Genomic DNA, 22,974 nt, shown 5'->3' on the forward strand with positions numbered 1-22,974 from the left:
AGGATTTGAGTCAGATAAGTATTTTAGGTTTGTGTGTGTATGTAAGGGAGCGTTCAAGTATTACGTAACGCAGTTTTGGGGGAGGGGGGGTCTTGTAAAACGTTACGGCGCGTTACATGGGGGGAGGGGGGTTCGAACAGCGCGTTACGTAACATTCTTTTTTAACTTAAATAAAAAAAACTACATAATTTTTTTTATGTTTTACATAGACCCCTGAATTGTATTATGTTGCACCCTCAATTTTTCAGTAGACCTACTGATTTAAACTCCAATCTTCTTATCTACTGAAAACTGTATAAAATGTACCGAAAAATCTAAAAAAATTCATTGCTCAAATATAAACCATTTCTCATTCATATACAACCCAAAGCCCAACATCCAACAGCGCATTCTTCTTTCGTTTCACTCTACCTAAATTATACTTGATGGTAAAGTTAGCGACATAGGATTTTCAGGGTAAATGATGTCAAGTGCCTTTACAAGGGACTCTTTCCTTGAGAATTGTTTTGTTTTGAATAGACCATGTGTCATATTATGTTTCCAATATCCGGAACTGTTCCCTCGGAGTTATTTATGAGTTTACGGTTTATCTGATGAATAGATAGGTAGGTACTTTATATTTTGGTAAAAATGAAATGGGTAATTTTTGTCTTTTCTTTTGTCTTTTCTTATATTATGTTTCCAATTTCCAATAACTGCAGAGCGTGTTTTGTTAAGTTGTGGTATTTAGACTTTGCGGTGCTCATTTTAATAATTAAATATCAGATAAGCAGTACTTTGTTTTTAATTTATTAATTAGAATTGATTAATAATTAATTTCTATAATTTATATTTTTGTTGGGAATAAGCACTGAAGCAAATAAGATGAGTTTATTTTGAAGTAAAATAAATAAATAAATAATAAAACGTTAAAATAAACTTATTTTACAGTAAAGTTGTAGCTTTTTTTGCAGTATTTTAGTATTTTATAACTAAAGTATTATGAAGGTTTTAAAAATATGAGTTTATTTGGCCGCGTGCGTATTATAAAGGTGGTCGTTGATACCAGTTCATAAGTAAGGGAATCTACATAAATATTGGTTTGGACAATTTTTAAACTGGCCGTTAGTATAGAAACTGGGCGTTAGTAAAGGTGGCCGATTTTAACAGGTGGCCGTTAACACAGGTTAACACAGGGTATTATACATGGTTTAAAAAATCTACTGATTGCTACTGCTATTTTGAAAGCAAAACTACTGAAGAAATCAAAACTGACCTGGCAACCCTGCCCTCACGCTCCGCTCATGTTCCGACAACAGGACAATGGTATTCAAGTGAAAAAATCTTAAAATTTGTGAAGCACTGTAACATGTGTTTGCAATAATTAGCTAGACCTTTCTCCACAACAAAAGATGAAAAGATACATATGGGATTAAGAGGTTGCAGAGGGAACTACATGCTCATAAATCATGTATGTTTTCTGAAGTCCATAACATGCAGTATCGTTTTCAGCAGTAGGTATTCATTAATGTTTTAAACACGCAAATTTTTAAATTATTTAAAAATGTCTTTAAATAAAAACCATTAAATACAAAACCCACTATATTGATACATAGTTTAGAAAATTAATAGATATTTTACAAAATAATACCCTTATTTAAAGTGTGATTCCTGAATTATTCATTTCAAAGATTTATGTGATTAACATCTTGACGAAAATTATACATAATTTCAAAATTTCACCTTGCATTATTCATAATAGACCCTACATAATACACATTTTTGAGATGAGGTTGTTAAGCAGCTTCTAAAAACAAAAATATACAGGGCGTTTAATTAAAATTAAAGATAATGGACTACGCTAGGTTTGCATGAATCACCCTTTACATTTAAATTTATGTTTAAAAAGCACACATTTTTATATATATGAAAATCTACGGGTCTCAGCGTTTTTTAAAATTATTTAAAACAAGGACAGAAATAATTTTATTCCATAAGTGCCTTCTTATTATATTATATATATTATATACACGGTGTTTCAGAAAAAGGTAACACGATCTCTAGGATAGGTGAAAAATTAAAAAATAATGGGGGTTTGCTTATTAAATAATTTTTGTAACGGCATGCGTTTTCACGATACAGGGCGTCGAAGAACAAAAAGTTTTACACATTTTTTTCACCATTTTTCCGAAACTACTGGTAACATCGTATATTATTCGTTATACAAAAATTTGTATGAAGCAAAATAAAATATTAAAATAATAAATATTTTATTTTATTTTAAGCTTTTATTAAAAAAAGATAAAATAGAAGAATGCATGAGAAGAACAATAAAGAATGAAGCCAAAAATGTATTTAAAGATATGGGGCCAAGTAGGGAAAATGTAAAATTAATAACAGAATATTATTAGTGTAAGTTTTGAACACATTTCATGTCATGGGACATGAAATTACGATTGGCAGGGATAACCAGACACATGAACTGAATAGAAGAATCGTTCTTGGGTGGGCAGCATTTGGAAAACTGAGAAAAACTTTTAAAAGTGAGTTGCCCACATGCCTAAAGAGAAAGGCATTTGACCAGTGCGTCCTCCCAGTCTTGACGTACGGATCAGAAACACTAAGGTAGACTTCCGCACCAAGCGACCGAGACAGGAGACCGCGACAGGCGACAGATAGGCGAGGTCTCCCCACGACTGCTCTCAATGCAATTATATCACGGTAGTTCTGCAGCCCGCGACCGAGACCAGCGACCAACTATCGTCTATTCGCGACCTGTCTGTCGCCTGTCGCGGTCTCCTGTCTCGGTCGCTTGGTGCGGAAGTCTACTTAAAAGCCTCGGCTACCAAACTAAGAGTAACGCAGAGAAGAATGGAGCGGTCAATGTTAGGAATAACTCTGCAAGACAAAATCAAACTCGAAGAAATCAGGAGAAGAACAAAGGTGACTGACGTCATCGAAAGGCTAGCCAGGTTGAAGCGGAGATGGGCAGGACACATTGCCAGAATGACAGATGGGCGACGGACAAAAAGGTTATTGGAATGGAGGTCAAGAGAAGACAAGAGAAACGTCGGTCGACCGCCTACAATACAAGATGGACTGACGACTTAAGAAAGCTAAATAAAAACTGGATGAGAGCGGCGCAGGATAGACGTGTTTGGAAACGAGGGGAGGAGGCCTATGTTCAGCAGTGGACATTTAAGGCTGAATAATGATTGCAAGTTTTTATTATTACCCCAACTGCGATTAAAATAATAACAAAGTTCTTTTACCGGGTTTCCGGTACTCTTCGCAACCTCGTTTTCCATTTAGGTTCAAATGGCCACTTGGGTGTTACGTAACGTTTAGGTAGGGGGAGGGGGTGCAGAAAAACGTTACGGTGAGTTACATGGGGGGGAGGGGGAGTCAAAAATCTTCAAAAATTGCGTTACGTAATACTTGAACGCTCCCTAAGTACCTGTGTCAGTTTACATGTTATACCTTATTCACACATGTCCTTATAAGGTATACACACCTGCATAAGGATAACATGAAATGATATACATGGGATGTGTCGCAAAAAGTATCAATTCATGTTAGAAGCATTCATTTGACTGTTTATTTATGCAAGTTAATAGCTCGCGGATTATTAATTTTCAAAGGAAGTATAAAAAAGATGATACCAATGATACGCTCACTGATTCGTTAGTGTTTATACAAGTTAATAACTATTGCGTAAACCAAACAACATGGCTATTCCATCGTCATCATAACACATATACAATCAAATTAAGTTAATATCTATAATTGAATAAGCACTTGTAGCAATATCCACAACTCATTTTCTAATTTTGCAATAAACACAATTATAACCAAATTTTCCGCGATTATACGTAATCCTGAAAGATTAAAATAACAGTTAGAATACCTACAACTTTTTAATAACGGCGCCATTTAAGGTAGTTTTCAAACGCATTATAAAGTCTGTTCAGTGAATCTTTGCGCATTATAATACATATTAGTTAGAAATTATTTTTTATAATGCGTTTTTTCTACTAGCACAAAAACCATGGAAATAAGATGCTTTTCGACCACATCAAGGGAGTTTCCAATTTTGAAAGTGTAAGTCCCGGCGCACATTGAACCTAAGCAAGACCCAGCCTGCTCTGGCGGGACGGGTGCATTTATTTTTCTAACGTGCCGCAGATTGAGCACAACCCAACCCAACCGTTGGCAATCGACGTGGCGAATAGAGACAGGCAAAATCAGTGCGGACATGTAACGGTTACTTTTGATACCGGTTCTCAGTGGTACTGAGTACAAATACTGATTACAAAATACTGATGTATCTGATCCTTGTACTGAATTGAGTAGGCAACTTAAAATCGGTATTGTCGTACTTTAGTCGAGGAAATAAAGCTGAAAAAATGGCAAAACCTCGCAATTTTTTCGTCCAGCATCGATGTGTACAAAAATTTGGGTTTAAGCTCATTACACCCTCTAGTTCATTTTCTATATTGAGCCGTTTTACGCTTTTGGTTCTTTAAGGGTGAAAACTACCCCTAATTGTAAAAAATTATAAAATAACATTTTTAACTTTTACATTGTCAACATTTGGTTCTTATTAGTTATATAATGATTGTTTTATGCTTTAAGATATACTATCATAATATTTCAACCCTTAAAACCACCCTTGTTGGAGCTATATATAAAAAATTTACTTATCCTAAAAGAATAATTTCGGCTTGCATCGATTTACATAAAAATTTGGGATTAGGATCATCTCACCCTGTACTTCATGTTCTATATCATGCTTAAGGGCGTTGATTATTTTTAGGGGTGCAAACTACCCCTTATTGTCAAAAATTATATAAAAACATTGTAAAGTTTAATATGGGTAAAATGTGGTTTTGATTGGTTAAATATTGATTGTTTTATACTTTAGGATATAATATAATATTTCAACCCTTAAAAACCACCCTTAATAACATTACAGTTTTTATAAGTAGATATTTTAATAGATCTATACAGAAAAAAAGTAGAATTAAAGAATTACAAAAACATTTATTTACACCAAAATACGAATTTACAAATATGTACAAATACAAATAGTTTTTTAGTCATCTTCCAGTATACGAACCGGTTCTGTGGTATTATACATACATTGAAAATTATCCATAAGCGGACTATCCGAATTTTTCGAAAAAAAAATCGTTTTATAAACATAGCTACTTCATTTTTGGCGATAAAAAGTTTTTAAAAAACTGCTTTGTAGTATTTTTGAAGAGTTATAAGACTGTGTAAACTAAATTCCGTAAGATCCCTTAGTTTTTTATAAGGGTGGGTTTAAAGGGCTCGAATAAGGGGGTGTTTGCTCGTAAATAGAGGATTTAAACAGCTATATCTCGCTAACTGTTCACTGTAATAAAATCTATGTACAAGAGAATTTTAGTTATTAAAAAAGCTACAATTTAGTAGTATATGATTTTTTTCGTATCTCCAGTATTTTCGGAGATATTTTGAAGTAAAAGGTAAAAAATGGGAAATTCCAAAAAATTAATTTTTCTTTAAACTCCAATTTTTCTAAAACTAGGCCTTTCAAATTGATCAAACTTCTTGGGTGTATTGATAATACGAATATAAAAGGAATTACAGAAAGGTGAAGACCAATTTTTAATTAGGAGGGTAGTTAGGGGGTTGTTTTCACTGATTTTTTCATAGGGAAAAGCAGGCACCGACCTTTTTTTTATCATAAGTCGCTTAATTTTCAGGATAGAAACTTTTTGTTATTATTTTTTGAAAGGGCTAACTATATACTTGAAAAAAGATTAATTAAGTTTTCCTCGAAAAATGCAAAGTTCTTTCGTTATTTTACTTTGAATATTTCAAATTATGTATTTGACGAAAAAAGCTAACTTTTAACATGCCGTATCTCGGTTTGTGATGGTCTTCAAGATATTACAGAAAAAGAATTTGGTTTGTGTTACTAAAAGATACAATTTTGATATCTACAGTTGTTTTGATTAAATGCATATTTTTCGAGGTTTTCTTAAAAAACCCTCTAAAAAAGTCGATTTTTTCATCGAAAAACTGTCACATTCAAGCGCGAATAACTCGAAAAATATTAGTTTTAGGAAGAAAATGTAAAAAACATTTCTTTCTTAGAATTAATTTTTACATCGATTTACATGGTTAAAATGTGATAAAAAATTCCCGCCCTCGAGATGGGGTGGCAACCACCCCCAACGTTTTAGCGTACAGCGGCATGATATAGAAAATCATCCTTGGACTATTCCCTACCTTTTGTGAAAATTTCAAGTAAATCCATGCTGGACGAAAAAAATGCGTGGCAAAATGCTTCATTTCCTCGACTACCTGTAACTAGTAAAGTTTTAAAAATATCTTACACGTCCCTAGTAGTCGTAGCGGTATGACTTTCGAAAACATCGAATTTGATCATAAGCGGGTGCATAAAAAGATATCTTACACTGAGTATTTTATTTCTGCACATAATACCTACATATTTAAAATATTCTCTCCCCTACTGCTCGGTCATAACTCATATTTCTCAATTTACTGCTCGATTCGCATTCATTTACAATTACTGCAGGGTCGCAATCATTTGCAATTACTGCAGGTCATAATTCATAATCCCTCCGCTACTGATCGGTCACAAAAATAACACTATCTGCATATTTCGTTTTTAATTTTTAAGCATAAACAAAAATGTAATATGTAATAAACAAAAATGTAATATGCCGACAAGTTGAATTTGAGGATAAATACGATATTTTTATCGATCACGGTTTTAAGTAACATGAATCATTTTTCACCTTATTTTTCTAATAATGTGTTTTTGTAAAGGCATAACTTTGATTTATTAATTTAATGACAAAGACAACGCAGTTTTCACTCGGGGTATTGACTATGCTAATATTTTTATTTATCATAATAAATTGTATTTAGGTACCATCCATATTCATTTCAGATACGTCCATCTCGCAAACAAAAACAAGTTCATAAAAATAAACATCTGGCGGTGAGTCACGCGTCCCACGGCCCAAGAAAACTGTACGCCGATGACAAACGTTCCCAAGCAAGACCTGCGAACGAATGCACTGATAGTAGGATGCGCAAAACTGTCTACGCAGTTCGCCGGTGCAGGTTGTGTCTCGCTTAGGATCAATTTGCGCCGGGCTTTGAGTGTTGTGATAGCCTTTTGGTTTACAACTAATTATTGCTGGATGTTTAAATTTTAAATTTTTTCGAGCCTTGTAGTCACAATCTGCTTCAAAAAGTGATTATAAAGACTTCTTCTTCTTTAAGTTAATGCGGACCCTGTTGACTGCCGCTCTAAATAGCTCTGCACTACAGCATTCGAACCATTCCCGTAAGTTCTTAAGCCAGGATGTTCTTCGTCTTTCCACATTTCGCTTTCCTCGGATTTTGCCTTGCATAATAAGTTGCATCACTGAAGAGACTCGAAGCATTTGAGATGTGGTGCTATAGACGCATGTAGAAGATTTCCTGGATAGACAGTTACCAACGAAGAAGTTCTACATAGAATGGGTAAAGAATGCGAACTGGTCGTAACCATAAAACGTCGCAAACTGGAATACCTGGGCCACATAATGCGCAATGAACAACGATATGACCTACTTCGGACCATACTTCAAGGTAAAATGCATGGGAAAAGAGGTCCAGGACGAAGAAGAATATCCTGGCTGCATAACCTGCGAAAATGGCTTAACTTAACCACTACCGGACTTTTCAGGGCAGCAGTCAACAAAGTCAGAATAGCCATGTTAGTGTCCAACATCCGTAACGGATAGGCACCATAAGAAGAAGAATAAGTTGTAATAATGAGTATTTTTGCCCTCTCATCACATGTACTCAAGTTTTAGTACTCAAATTTTCGTTTTTTGTTAGTTAGTAGTATTTCCGGTTGATTTCCTATCCTTCTAGTTCTTATTATAAAGACTAACCAGACCTAAATAAAGCATGTTGAAGCGCTATGGGAGGCTACTCTCGTAATATTACTTGTGACGTGAAAGTCCTGGGAAACGAAACTCACACTCTTCTGCATAAAGGCTGGTCATGGTGCCTAGGGTTTTAAGGCATTTTCTATGTACATGTTATACAACGGCAGAGATATAACAGCTTCCTGTCATGTTTTGTCATGTTTTCAGAATTCCGAGTTCGGATAGGACTTTAAGCGCATCCTGAATTTTCGAGTGGTGAGGTACGAGGAGAGTATCTCTGTCATGGCATTGCTGTATCCATAGTTCTTCATTTTGTAGATTACTCCTTTGAGCCAGACTCTATCGAATGCTTTGTTTACGTCTAGGAGAGCAGCTCTGGTGTACTTTCTATCGTTGAAGGCTGTGGGTCTGTTGTAGCCTTTCAGCAATTTTGTTGACTGCTGGCAGTAAGCTTTTTGGCCGGTAGTTCTATGGAAAATACTGTTTTTTTCTGGTTAATGTGATCTGGTGTTTGTGATCACATTCTTCCATCTGTTATTGAATCTTCTGAATCTCATCAGTGCGCTTATTTTGTTGGTCAGATAAACGACTGCTTTCGCTGGAATGTGTCTTAGAGCCCTGTTGGTGATTTCCTCGAAGGAAAAGTACTTTCTTTGGTGAGCTTTTTCGGATCAGGTTGCTTATTTTTTTGGGGATGTGTGATTTAGTGGTGGATGTCTTTTGCTTGTAGTAGTCTTTTTCGAGTTCCTCTTTAGAGTAGGAGTCTTCTGGTTGGCGGTAGTTCTAGTAACACTGTTATTCTAGTTTGGTTCTCATAACTTCGGCCTTGTGTTCATTGTTTCATTGGTTTCCTGTCGTTTCTTAGGATTTTCTATGATTTCCATATAGGATCCATGTTTTTACTGAATACGTTTTGTAGAATACATGGTTGTCCCATTTCTCGCTCGCGTGTTTTTGGAGCTCTCTTTGATCTGTCTATTTAGTCTATTTGCTCTATTCTTGCCAATGAAAAGGATCATTGAACACTACTTAATTTCGTTTATTTTTCTAGTATTTGTATTGTAATAAAAATCTTATAATTGATTGACCAGGTGACCAGGTCTAAAACCTGTTTGATACTTTCCAATAAATTTATTCAAATATTTACGTACGACCAGTGGCGTGCGGTGACTTTTTCGAAAGGGGAAGCGATTCAATAAGGATATAAAAATATTTTCTTAAGGGTCGAGGGTCGAGCAACTTTCCACCTGATAACACTCTGATGCGCAGGGGCTCTCTATCAGCAAAGTACTTAATTATGTGAGACGTCCTGCGTACAAGGACTCACACACTAAATCCGTGACGCGTGAATGCGTGAGGCACTCTATTCCCGCTATTTCTAGTGACTAGTGATCTATCATTGATCTGTATTGCTAGCTCGGGCCTTGAGTCCTCGCGCCGGGCTTGGTTTTCTAAAGAAGAATCATATTTAAAAAAATATACTCCGAGGCATTTTCCACAACACACAACTTTCACTAAAATGACACTTATTTATACTCGAGGTCTATTCTCCTATCAACTTCTGATAATTGTTGAATGCAGTCTTTTTTAATGGATAATAGGGCTAACTTTCAAAGTCTGTCTTCGCTTGTTGAATTTCTTTTAAACTCTTAATTTGAAACTTGCATCTTAATACTGCAAAACTTCGTTCAACTGATGCACTTGTGGCTGGGATAGTTAGTAGTACTAATTCACACAACTTGACCACTTCACACAGCGACTTGTTTAAACCAGTAGTTATAAAGAAATCCCAGATTTCTGGGTATTTCTCTATCATTCATGTCAGTTGTTTCATAAATGATACTTAACTGAGAACGCAAAGCTGGGATATCAAAAAATTTTCATCAATTAATCGTAATGACATAAATTCCTCTGTGGGAAATTTTGATGAATTATAATTAGAAATATTAAGATTATATATAATTCTACAAATTTTAAATCGTTAAAATTTTGAAAGCTAGAATTCATTTGTTGTAGAATATTATCAAAAGGTCTCTTTGTTTCCTCTGTTTTCTCTGTCTCTCTGTCTCCTAAATTATCAATCTTCATTATTTTTCTTTCATGTTCAAACCCCATATGTTCAGTTTTATCCCAAATATTTTTAAACTGCTCTCGTTTTTTTAATTATCGTATTAATAAAGTCATAAATTTGTCTTATACAAAATGCAATACCATTTGATTTCTGTAAAATGTCAAATAAAAGATCAGTAAAAGGAAATATCTCTGCAAAAAATTTAAATCGGAATATTCTTTAAGCGAATGTATGTAATACCTAAGCACCCCTTAGGAGCAGTAACAGTCGGAGCATCTCACTTTCGGGAAGGCGATACGATGAGCGCTTCCATGGCATACCAAAATTCGCGCGACTAGTGGCTGCGGTCATTGAACCCTGACCAATTTTAAAAGGGACAACTGCATGACAAGCGGCGATTTTGAGATGCGCTTCTGCTAGGAGTGGACCAAATAGTTGAATTGTGTGCATATTGAGTTCGTTCGTACGCGATTAATTTTTAATATTTTTCAATGCCTATTGGCTAGGTAATATGTAGATTATTTGGATTAGGGAAAAATTTTATTATTAAATATTAATTAATAATATATTTTCTTATATCGACGAATAAATAGGGGAGCGGCGCTTCCCCCGCTTCCATGGACCGCACGCCTCTGCGTACGACTATATGATACAATAAAATATTTTCTTATTGTATTAAAGAAGTTATTTCTCTGTAGTTTCTAAATTATAATTGGTCACAGCTCGGGAGAAGTAAATGTAGGTGTACGAGTAGATACCCATTACCTTCAAGATCTTTCGCTTTTCTTTTACTTTTAGATATTTATAGAAGTATTTTATTGGTGATGGTTTGAACAAATGAATACCTTCATATCAAATACGTTACTATGTGTCAATTTTTTGCTTTCAATAATTCTGTAATAAATATAATAATTTTCTTAACAAAAGTTGGTTTAAGTTTTTCTCATAATTATTATGAATAAATATTTTCTAAAACACGATACTAAATTTCTTCATTATACAAAGTATTATTTTCGTTTCTTATTTTAAATTTTTGTTTTAGGGGAAGACCTTATTCGGGGTAAGTTTCATTCACTTTCATCAATTCGACGAATGAATAATTGTAGAATTGTTCAGTTTAGTGTATAGCAAAGATAGATTATCCAAGAAAATGTGAACAGATAGTGCGAAAAAGGAGGATAAAAAATAATGAAATAATCAAATAATGAGGGAGTCACGTCAGACAGAAAAATTAGTCAGAAATGAGAACGAATCGGCAAAAACAAAGGATAAATTGGAAGCAAAATAGAAGAGAAATAGAGATAAGGGATAAAACATAAAGAGTATATGGAATAAATAAAAGAATATCAGTTAAATCCCAATTAAGAGGAATAACGATCAATGAGTAATAAATTATATTTATTATCATTATTTATTTTCATTTTTTTATTTTCACTAAAACAACGTTGTCATTATGTTGTCATTCTTTAACATTTTCCTCAGCCCAAAATTATAAAGAGAGAATGAGGCAAAGTTTTTCCAAAAATGGTTCACAAACATCAATATTTTAAATCACTCGGATCCAGATTTCAAGAATATTCGTACATATCGCCGGGCCAACATAGATTCGGGATACTTCTATGCCTTGTTTTTAAACCACGAGGAGTAAACTAAAAAGACAGATTCACACCCAAGAAAGTCACTAAAAAAATCACCAAAAACATATTTTGGTTGATTATGTCAGCCTCCGACGGTAATCCATAAATATTATATTATAGATACTAATACGTTCTAAAGAGTTCTAAAAACAACTGTTCTTTTTTTAAATAAATGCAGACTAATAATCTAAAAATTAAAAGAATTACACAGAGAATAACGCAAAAAAATCGCCGATATAATAATAATAATGTTTATTTAGGAATAACAATAAATATTTTCAAAAAAAAAAATAAAAAGCATATTGAGTACTACCTAAATAAACATAAATAACTCACTGAAGTTGAGCTACCCTGTATATATATTACTAATATACATACAAAAGTAGCACCCCTTGTGCGTGAGACTTAAAAATATAATATACTAATTTACAAATATAAACAAACACAAAAAATATTTTTTCTACGAGCGTGCAAAAATGTCTACTTTCGCGCACGCATTTTAGTTTAGAAAGTTTCACTTTTCCGCACGCGTGTTACTTTTCCGCACGCGTGTTACTTTTCCGCACGCGGTTTTTACTTTTCCGCACGCGTGTTAATTTAGATATGTTAATATGGCCTTAAAGTAATTATAATACATGCAATAAACTAATATTTAGATATTATTTACTAATTTATTTCAAATATATCTTATTGTGTTCCTGTTTTAATGAAATTAACGCGACAATTCGATGAAATAAAATTATTTTGACATAATATTCGAAAGTCAAATCGATAGACAATAACAGTCGTTTTAAATCATCGTCATCGAAACCAAGATCGTCGTCATGCTAACTAATTATATTGAAAGTTTGGTTTTGACAACCTTGTCAAAGAATTAATTTGTGTATGTATTTTCATATTAATTAAATTAATTGATTAAGATTTGGTCATTTTTTAAAGACTCTTAGAAAAAATATTGTTCCTAACTCTTGCAGAAAGTCTCTTTTCCGCACTCGACTGCTTGCCGAACTCCCGCTTCGCGTCGTTCGGCAAACTGCAGTCGCGTGCGGAAAATAATGACTTTCTGCACTTGTTAGGAAAATAACTATAACAAATGTATAAATGTATACAGTTATATGAAAATTTATAAAAATACTAAAAACTCTAACATTAATCAAGAAAAAATAAAAATATAATAATTAATATAATTTGTGATATAAATGTGGCCATCAATAATTCAAGAAATGTCACAGTTGATAATAAAAACCTATTTAGATACAATTTTTATTTTCGATACAATTTTTTATTTCTTATTTAAGTTTATTTATTACAATTATTGTCCATTAATAAGTTCTTCGCTGAATTTCGTTGATTTGTTCCCAATCCATTGTTTAATTTCATATTTATACCTATGTTTTTTATAATTTTTAAATTGTTTTAAATTATCCGGTAGCAAATTGTACAATTTGGGCCCTATGTAACCAACATATCTTTGAAGGATGGATTTATTACATTTTGGTAGAATTGTATTATGTTTTATATGTATATCTAGTTTGGTGGGCATGACTGTTAAAATTTAATATTATCTTTTTTTCATGTATATGTACTTATAAGGGCTTTATAACAGAATAATTTACGTACATTTAAAAATTTACTTTCGTTATATAACAGCTCACTAGAATATCTTAAATTTTTCCCGTATATAATTCTAATTAGCCATTTCTGAATAATATTTATAGAATGTAAGTAATTATTGCGTATTCCACCCCATCCTAAAAGGCCATATGTAAGTTGAGGTTGTATAAGTGCATAATAAAGAATTCGCAAATAATTAACATATGACATAACTTAATTAACCTATGAAATGCCAATAGTGTCAAAATTTCATAAACGTCATTAGTGTTAAAATTTCATAACAATGGAGTAAACTTGCCTGAGGTTGGACCAATTACAAACAAGTATTACGGCGCAGTCAATTTACCAAAAACCTCTTGGTTTAAAAACAGGCCATAGTAGATTGAAGAATAAAAGCAAGAATTTTAAATGGACAAAAAAGAAAATGTTTCTAAGAATACTCATTACAATATAAAACTTCTAGAAAACCCCTTCTTCTTCTTTCAGTAGGTACCATATTAGGCATCCTTATGGTTTGCTTACATTGGCGAGTTATTCACGGTCTTCAGTTAATCGGAATAGGTATTCCCACCACTGGGTATTCCTACCAAATCCTGTTTTACCTTTCATAATAAAGCAGCGTTTAGACAGCAATTTATTGTGACCAGTGGCGGCTTGTCCTATGAGGCAGGTGAGGCAGTGCCTCACCAGTATATCAATCGACTATTTACCTTATTTCTCTATACCATCCTCAATTCTTTAAATACAATTTAACTTTTTGAAATTTGCTAAATAACTTTTAAGAGAAAAAAATAAAAATAGGTACGGCCCTGATCTTTGTCGTTCACGTGCGAGTATATCTCTCAAATTGTTAGGTTAAGCTGGGTGAAGCAAGCCTCTCATAATTCCCTTGCCTAGCATATTACGTTTCGTAAAAGGGACTAATAGACGGAGCTCGCAACCTCGACCTGTCAAGAATTTCGGACGCTGATTCAAATATCCTATGAAGCATGCCTCTTAGTAGTTTTAGATACAATATAAGCGTATAGGGTCGAACTGCACCGATCTGTTTAATGGATAAAAATTATTGGATATATGTAATTTAGTATGTTAATAATTATAAAAAGCAAGAGGTGCCCAATTTAATTTTCTTCTGACTATAATTAATAATTAAAAAATTACTTTTTTTATAAATTAAAAAAGCATTTCGGCCCAGGCAGATATTATTTTAGATCTTTTGAATCATTCCAAACAAAAAGGTCGTATTTTGTAATTTTTCTCTTAAGTTGTCGTTTTCGAGTTATAAACAATTTAAAACCGAAAAAACAACGAAAGATGTCGATTTTCAAGACTCAAAAACAAGAAAAAAATATTCTTTTTGAAATTACAAAGTAATTACGTAAATTCAAGTTCAAACATTATTCTATCAGTTTTTGATAAGTATCTTGGAGTTATTTCATTTTAATATATTGTTTTTTTAGTTGCTAATGCAGCCAGATCGCCCGTCTTCCCATTCGGAACCTTCCTCATTAACAATTTAAAAAAGACATTTTAGAGTAGAACATGGAAAAATTTTTACCGGGACCTGATAGAAGAAGGTTTGAACTTGAATTTAGGTACTTGATGATTACAAAAATAATATTTTTTACTCTTTATTTTAAGCCTTGAAAATCGCCATCTTTCGTTCTTTATTCAGTTTTAAATTGTTTATAACTTGAAAACGAGTAACTTAGAGAAAAATTGAAGAGCTATTTACAAAAACAACATACGTGTATTTTTAGGATTTCTGTAATTTTTTTAGTGTAAAAATACAATTTCTATGAAAGAATTGAAAATTTTAATGATATTATTTATAGATAGTATTTATAGATATTATACCTATAATATTTATAAATAATATTATTAATAGGTATTTCCAAATTATTTTATAGAAATTAGGTTTTTACACAAACCAATTACAGAAATTGTAAAAATGCAGTTACCTATGTTGTTTTTGTAAATAGGTCTTCAATTACGAAAGTCCTTTTTTGTTTCGAATGATCCAAAAAATCTAAAATAATATCTGCCCGGGCTAAATTTTTTTTTAATTTAATTCATTTTGTCATTTTTTAATATTTATTACTTACTTATCTCAGAACAAAATTAGATAGGGCACCACTTGTTTTTTATAAATAATAACATACTAAATTACATAAGTATCCAATATCGAGCATTAAGTTTTACTTAATATATTGCCTTGCCCAAGTATACTTTCGCTCCTAGAGCATTTTCAGGGGCATTTTGTCAAAAAAAGGAAGGTATCCTCGAATGTCATCAATTATCTGAAGTGGTGGCAACTTAAATTAACATATACCTATCTAACAAATACTGAACGTACACAACACTGTAACGTACAAATAGATAAATTTATCTGTTTGTACCTCCATCTTCAAAATGTAGAAGTACCAATACTACCGGCACTCAAATTTATCTGTTTGTCCTTCGTGTAGTGTACGTTAAGTATTTGTTAGATATATGTTAATTTACCTTCCTTTTTTTGACGAAATGCTCCTGAAGATGCTCTAGGAGCGAAAGTGTACTTTCGAAGATTAAATAAAACTCAGTGCTCGATATCTGCCTTTTATTTCGTAAAAAATAACTTTATTTTATTTATTTTCATTTTATTATTATAATTTTATAATAATTAATTTTCTTTTAAGCACGCTTTTTATAAAAAAAAAACTTGAAATAAACACCAAAAAAAAAAACAAAATGTAACCCTTAGTTTATTTAACATAAAAATCAATCTTATAATATAACAGTAATTTGTTTTTTGCTTGTTTGTATTGCCCTATATTCAATAGATACATTTACAATACAATAAGATTCGTTCTAAAATAAAATTATCACGTGTTTGTAGGTGTATATTGTTTGCGTACAATAATTTCATTTTGGCAACTGATTAAACAAAATCAGTTGTTGTCCGTTGTTTTCATGTACCTATTTTCTAATGTAAATTTTGCTTAATATGGCTGTACAACGCTGATGAGACCCAGGAAGGACGACACATCTGATGCATACTGTTTTGATATGTGGTATTAGTAATTGTTTTTAGCTAAAAAACAGCTACTATGAGTATGAACCTATCACAGACTTAACCAACCAGGAAACAATTTGTCTCTCTCTAAATACCAGCCTGGCACGTAAAATGGTATCTGGCTTTCGTTGCTATTCTTTTGCCAATAAAATAATTATTAAATATCATTTGCAAGCGTTAAAATAAATACGGCAATGTTCTGTAGACGGCCTCATGTTATGACGTCACAAAATCGACCTTCGGATCATTAAAGAGAAGCTAATAATAATAATAATAATATTCCTCAAGTGTAGTGTGCCTCACCATCTTGTACTATCACGAGCCGCCCCTGATTGTGACGATAAATTGCTACGATTTATTGATGTTTTTAAAGGCTGTTTAGACGCTGCGATATATTGTCTCGATTGATTATTAATTGAAACAACTCGATCGTTACAATAAATTGCTGGCATCTATCGCAGCATATAAACCAGCGATAAATTGCTGCGATGTACCGTTTACCGTTTACACACGACGATAAATTGAAACAACTCGATCTTTACGATAAATTGCTCGCAATCGCGGCGTCTAAACGCTATCTAAGAATATCTCTCGGTATGAAATATTTCTTAATTTAGGTAATAGTTTTTAATAAGGCTTTGTACATATGAGGGCGGTTTGCAAGCGGATACGTCAGGTTTTAAGTGTTTTTCCTGATTACACGGCCCTCATGTGGACGAGCTGTTAAGGATACAGATTGTTTAAGGCAGCGTTTAGACGCCGAGATAAATCCGAGTTGTTTTATTTTATCGAGTTGGATTGCATGGATTGCATGGATTACATGGATTGTATCAATTTATTGTAACAATCGAGTTGTTTCAGTTTATAATCAATCGCGACAATATATCGCAGCGTCTGAACAAGTTTTAAAAAAATCAATAAATCGTAGCAATTTATCGTTACAATAAATTGCCCGATTTATCGCGACGTCTAAACGCTGCTTAAGAAATCCCAAAATGATTACTGATCATATGCAACGGTAAACATATAACGTAAAGGGTACAAAAAAAGCGAAATCATCACTATTAATTATGCTACGAACTTTATCTACTTGTGTAACTAAACAATTATCGTCTTCTTTTTTTCTCCAATTAGCATTTTTCATCTTTTCACACCAATATCCCCAATTTGACGGGAGCACATGAGTCTTTATTAAAACGGCCTGGTTAAAGCATGACCTAGTATTGCCACCGCTTCATCCACATTGAAACCACATAAAAATTTCATCCTAATCTGCATTACAGGTGTTGTCGTTATCCTCTGTACACATTATGGTAATCCCAAACCATAGTTTAAGCGGCACATAAACCGACAGTTACATAGATGCTATTGCTCTATATATATACACACATACACATACACACACACGCAGCTATATGGCGTGTTCGTTGCATAAATTACTAGAGTATTAATCAACGTAAGATATTCATTAGCATTGTAAAGTTATAGGTTTAGCATTAAATCCATTAGAGATGTAAATAATTTATTATTGTTTGTATTGGCACATGCAATATATTGAGCGCTTTAGTTAAAAATTATTATATTATCTATCTATAACATCCACCAGACGTTTTTCTAATTATAGTATGTGATTCTAAGAACTGTTTTTTGCAGAAAATATAACTAAATATATGGAAGGGATACATGACATACTGCCCAAAATCTATTTTAAAAACGGGAATTAAATCAGACAGATATGAAAAATAAGACGAAGAAGAATATTCAATACTAGCAGAACATTCAAGAACTTGTGACAAATGCTAAACATAATTTACTATTTTAACAAAATAATTATCAATCGAAATAGCACAGAAAACGACAATAAATATCTTTCCCATACCATCAGATTGACAACAGGTGGAATACTTTCTTTGGTTACAACCTCCCGAGATTTTCAAAAATTATAAATCATACAGGATGCCGAGGAAATTAAGATGAGGGAATTTTAAATAATTCACGTCCCTTCTGCTCAGCGTGGTAAAAGTTCCAACAAGAAAGATTCCTTTAGTAGGTACTCAACAAAAGAGTAAATTAATTAAAAATGTATAAACATTTTCAATTTCTTTGCAACACGAAAATGCAGCAGCTGCATAATACTCTGGTTAAATCGGAGAGGGCAGGAAGAGTCTATACCGATTTCGGATATGGGACTACTGATAAGGAGGAAAAAACCTTCTAAACCGGTATATGCTCTTCCTGCACTCTCCGATTTAACCAGAGTATTATGCAGCTGCTGCATTTTCGTGTTTCAAAGAAATTGAAAATGTTTATACATTTTTTTTACAATTTACTATTTTATTTGCAGATTTGAGTTTGAAATTTAAGTTTATTTGACATTTCCACTTCCACTCCCGAAGTGGAAGTGGAAACGTCAGATAAACTTAATTTCAAACTGAAATTGTGGCTTTTTTCTTCTTCTCCTTAGACTTATATCGTCCATGTTTGGACATAGACCTCTCCCAAATCCTTCCATCGGTTTCTATCCTAAGCAAAATCTTTCTAATTTTTTCCGGTTATTCTTTTAATATCATCAACCCATTTCATCTGTGGTCTTCCTTTTGGTCGTTTACCTATGTTGTCCAATGTATTGTTGCGTTCCAACGTTGGTATTTTTGTCTAACAGTGTGGCCTGCGTAGCTCCATTTTTCCTCTTATTCTTTTACTTCTTGGAGATCTTTCGATATGTTTAATTCTGAAGCTGCCTGTGGTTAATTTCCAGGGAGGTAGATTGCCAATTATCTCTCCATCGCTCCATCTTTTAGGTGGTTTTCCGGGGGTCTTGAACCGGACGGGTTGTTTTCTAAGGAAAGTTTTGGTACTCTATTCTCATCCATTCGTCTTACATGGTTGTACCACATCTTCTATCTCTACCTTCCCCATCTTACAATATCTTGAATTTTGCGTTGCTCTCTAATGTTTGTATTTCTCACCCTGTCTCTTCTTGTGTTCCCCACTATTGTTCTTAGGGTTCATTTCGGCAACCCTTAGTATCTGTTTCGTTTTGTTGGTATCTTCGCGCACTTCTGTACCATATTATGTCATGATCGGTCGTATGCAAGTCTTGTAAATTCTAATTTTACTATCAGTGCGCATATACGGATTTGACCAGACTATCTCCCGCAGACATCCTGACAATGCAGATGCTTTGTTGATCTGACTCCTCAGGTCCTTTATTCGGTCGTGGGTGCTTGATATATCTATATGCCCAGATATCTGAATTTCATGACCTGTACTATGGGGTTGTTCTCAACCACTCACTGTGATATTTTTTCTTTGAATATGTATACCTATATATAAAATAAAAGTTAAAACTGAGTTTACTTTTCTGATTACTACAAAAAGTTATACATTAAAAATATTAAATATGCGCGAGGTGCGTCCACTAATCGGCATTCCGAATGACTCATCGGCACGCATCGCAAAAGTTGCCTCTCGAAGCAACCCTTCGGCATTGCCGATAATGCAATCCGTACGATGCGGATCAGTTTTTGTACAAGGTAAACTAAAATCCGTTGCGTACAATACGTCCGATACGTACGATGCGGCCCTGTGGACGCTCGCCTTTAGTCTACAGTGGTCGATAAGCATACTGACCACCAAATAACATCTTCTGCGGCCCAGAAAGAGAAGTTGTGCTGTAAGACTTTTGGATGGCTCCACTATGTGGTACCTAGCCTATCTCATACCTCCACTACCGGCCCAATGGTCCTGGAATATCCGCAAAGAAGTGGAGTCGGATCTCCGTCTCAGGAAACTCCTTGAGACTACCTCGACCAGTACTTATTATTTAATATATTTTGCCACTATTTTTGTACATTCTGTTGCTAAAAATTTGTCTTGGCCTCATTTTGATCTTACTTTTCCCATCTGCAATTCTTCTTGTACAATTTTGTGACACACAAAATAGAGACAGAATGTACAAATAAAATACTCTTTGAAAAAGAAGAAACATTTCTTGGTCATCTACCATCAGCATCAGTTTTAGCGATTTCACTTAACAGGTTTTTTCTTCTGATTTTTTTGTGAATTCCATATTTCTTTCTTTATTAGTTATTCTCCGACATCGTTGGATATGATACATTGTAGTATATTTATTTATATATGTAAGTATCTATAAGTACGCTGAAATCTCAAGGGAGCATCTTAATTACATCTTACATCCATCATATCGTTGTTTTGCTGATTAATCAAACTGTACAGTTACAAAGAGACATTTTGTGACATATCACAAATCAGTTTCTTAACCGGTTGTCTTTAAAGTCTGTAATACAAGGAGTCTTCCGAAAGTACTCGGTAAAAAGGAAACTACATTTTTTCAAAAATAATAATCATTGTATAGATACTTCGCACAGTTGATTTTTTATTTGTTAAGTTTTCATTTTGATTATTTTTTTGTATTTCAAATCGATAATGTACTGTGACTGTTAGTACTGTTACTCTTACTACTTTTGGGGGATAAGTTACAATGAGACCTTTAAGCAGGACCTATTTTACCACTAGGCCCTTGAGGCACCTGCCTCGGGCCCGCATTTTAATGGGGCCCGGAAAGATCATCAATAAAATTTTTTATTGCAATAATAAAATTAATTTTAAAAATTCTTTCATTATACGAACAGGAAATGATAAATAAACAAGAGATATTCGTAAACCATAAACCGTTCTTATCATAAAACAAGCTTTTCTAAAATAATTTGATCGGTACTGTTGATATGATCAACCAAAAAAGAAGATGTATTTGATGATTTTTCTAGTGACTTTATTGGGTGTGAATGTGTCTTTTCAGTTTACTCCTCCTGGTTTAAAAACAAATTATAGTCACTTACAAAAATATAATGACGTTGGCAGTGGAAACGTCAACTCAACCGTGAGACGGCTTACATTATCGGACTATCCAAACATGCAGAGTTGTGTTAAACAGTTTTTGGAACGTCATCATCAAGTGCCTAATAATACATAAGCCAAAAATGTGTCTTTTCTTTTCGGTACGACGAAAATATGAATGTAAAGTGAAATATAAGCAACCTATTAAATCTTCAAAATAAATAGAAAATATTATGGGCTTTAAGATGTATTGTTTCTCCCCTTTTCTCGCCTTCTCTGATGGTTCTCCAGTGATTATAGTGACTCCGGCAGTCCTATTACTTAAAAAAAATGAGTATTACTCTGAGATTCTTCTTCTTCTCTTCGTATCATGTCCATTGCTGAAGCATGTTGGTTGTAAAATTGGTTATCATAATTTTATTCACCGCAGCTCCGAACAGGGAAGATGGAGATGGATTAAACCACTCATGTCTGTTTTGAAGACCATTTCTTGTAGCAGGACCCCTCTTTCCACATATTTTGCCCTGAACAATAAGGTGGAGGATTACATTTAGTTTTGATATACTCCAATTATCATATTTTCACGATTTTCACTAGTTCAGGTTGTTTTCTTAAAGGTTCTATCTTAAGTAAATCCTCTTTCTTAGTAGTAGGTAATCCCTGCCTGAAGAGGCTTATAGGCCCGTAATTAACAATCTGATATTCGTTCTTGGGATGGGGAAAACTCATACATGCACAAGACTGGAAGAAGAAGAATAAGAAGAAAACCAAGAAGAAGACGAATTGCAGAAAGAATTCGCAAATATGCATTCTTAATAATAATTTCATTTTGGTGCGTCCCGGAATTGGCAATAGAGGTAGCTAAATTTTTCTTGCGTAGTTCTAACATTTCCCTTAACATTCTCATTCTTCTTCATCTTTTGGAAGCATAACTCTGGACTGGTCATTGCCTGTTGAGTCCTCCCATCCAGACATCTCTTGTGCCCTTCTTCTCCTTTGTCTTGCATTCATAGTTTTCAGCTGGTCTTCTACGTCATCTAGCCATCTTGTTTTGGGTCTTCCTTCATTTCGTTTTTCTATCGGTTTCCATTGTAATATTTTCTTTATTGATTTTATAACTTCTTGTCTTTGGATATATCCCAGCCATGACAGTCTCTTACTTTTGACAAATCTGATGACACCTACAGAATCTTTCTGTAGATCCACATTTCGAAGACTTCGATATTAGAGAGTCCATGTTTCTAGAGACTCTATCGATTTTTAGAGAGTCCATGTTTCAACTGCTGCTTAGCAATGAATTAAATAACGTCATTGACTAACCTTAGCTTATTTCCCTGTTATTGTTCGGTCTTTCCACATTTTAATCAATTTAGCTGTTGTGGTGAGGGCCATTACTAGTCTACTTTTGTGACCATAACATGACTGAAATACTTTAATATTTTCTTTGTAGTGGTGTAAATAACCTCTTTATTCATTTAGCTCAGAATATATCAAGCATTTAACAATAATCTGCACACTACCACTGTTTTTTGTGATTATGCCAAAGCTTTTGATTGTGTGAATCACGAAATTTTGATAAAAAACTAGATTTAGAAGGAAATGAATTTAGCCTCTTCCAAAATAACATATTTTTCTTTGTTTGAGTCACATCTTCGATATGGTCTCCCTTTTTGGGCTTCTGGTACGGCTGCCCAATCTGATGTTATTTTTAAATTACAAAAAAGAGCAATAAGATATCTGTTTGGCCTCAGAAGAACAACACATTGCAGAAGCTACTTCAAAAGTCACAGGATTCTA

The 22,974-nt window shown here is 33.5% G+C and overlaps 1 protein-coding gene across 2 annotated transcripts in view; it reads left to right on the forward strand.

Annotated features, from left to right (window-relative positions):
* LOC114347997 (homeobox protein SIX3) overlaps window positions 1-22,974 on the forward strand; it is a 338,421-nt gene that overhangs the window by 211,588 nt on the left and 103,859 nt on the right. The window contains exon 2 of one of the 2 annotated variants that reach the window (XM_028298643.2): window positions 11,054-11,071. The exons of the other annotated variant lie outside the window; for it this stretch is intronic. Within the exon in view, the coding sequence (XP_028154444.1) occupies window positions 11,054-11,071 (18 nt within the window). The remainder of the gene's footprint in view (window positions 1-11,053; window positions 11,072-22,974) is intronic. 2 annotated transcript variants of the gene reach the window in all.

This window comes from Diabrotica virgifera, chromosome 1, assembly GCF_917563875.1.
Source record: "Diabrotica virgifera virgifera chromosome 1, PGI_DIABVI_V3a".
NCBI lineage: Eukaryota > Metazoa > Arthropoda > Insecta > Coleoptera > Chrysomelidae > Diabrotica > Diabrotica virgifera.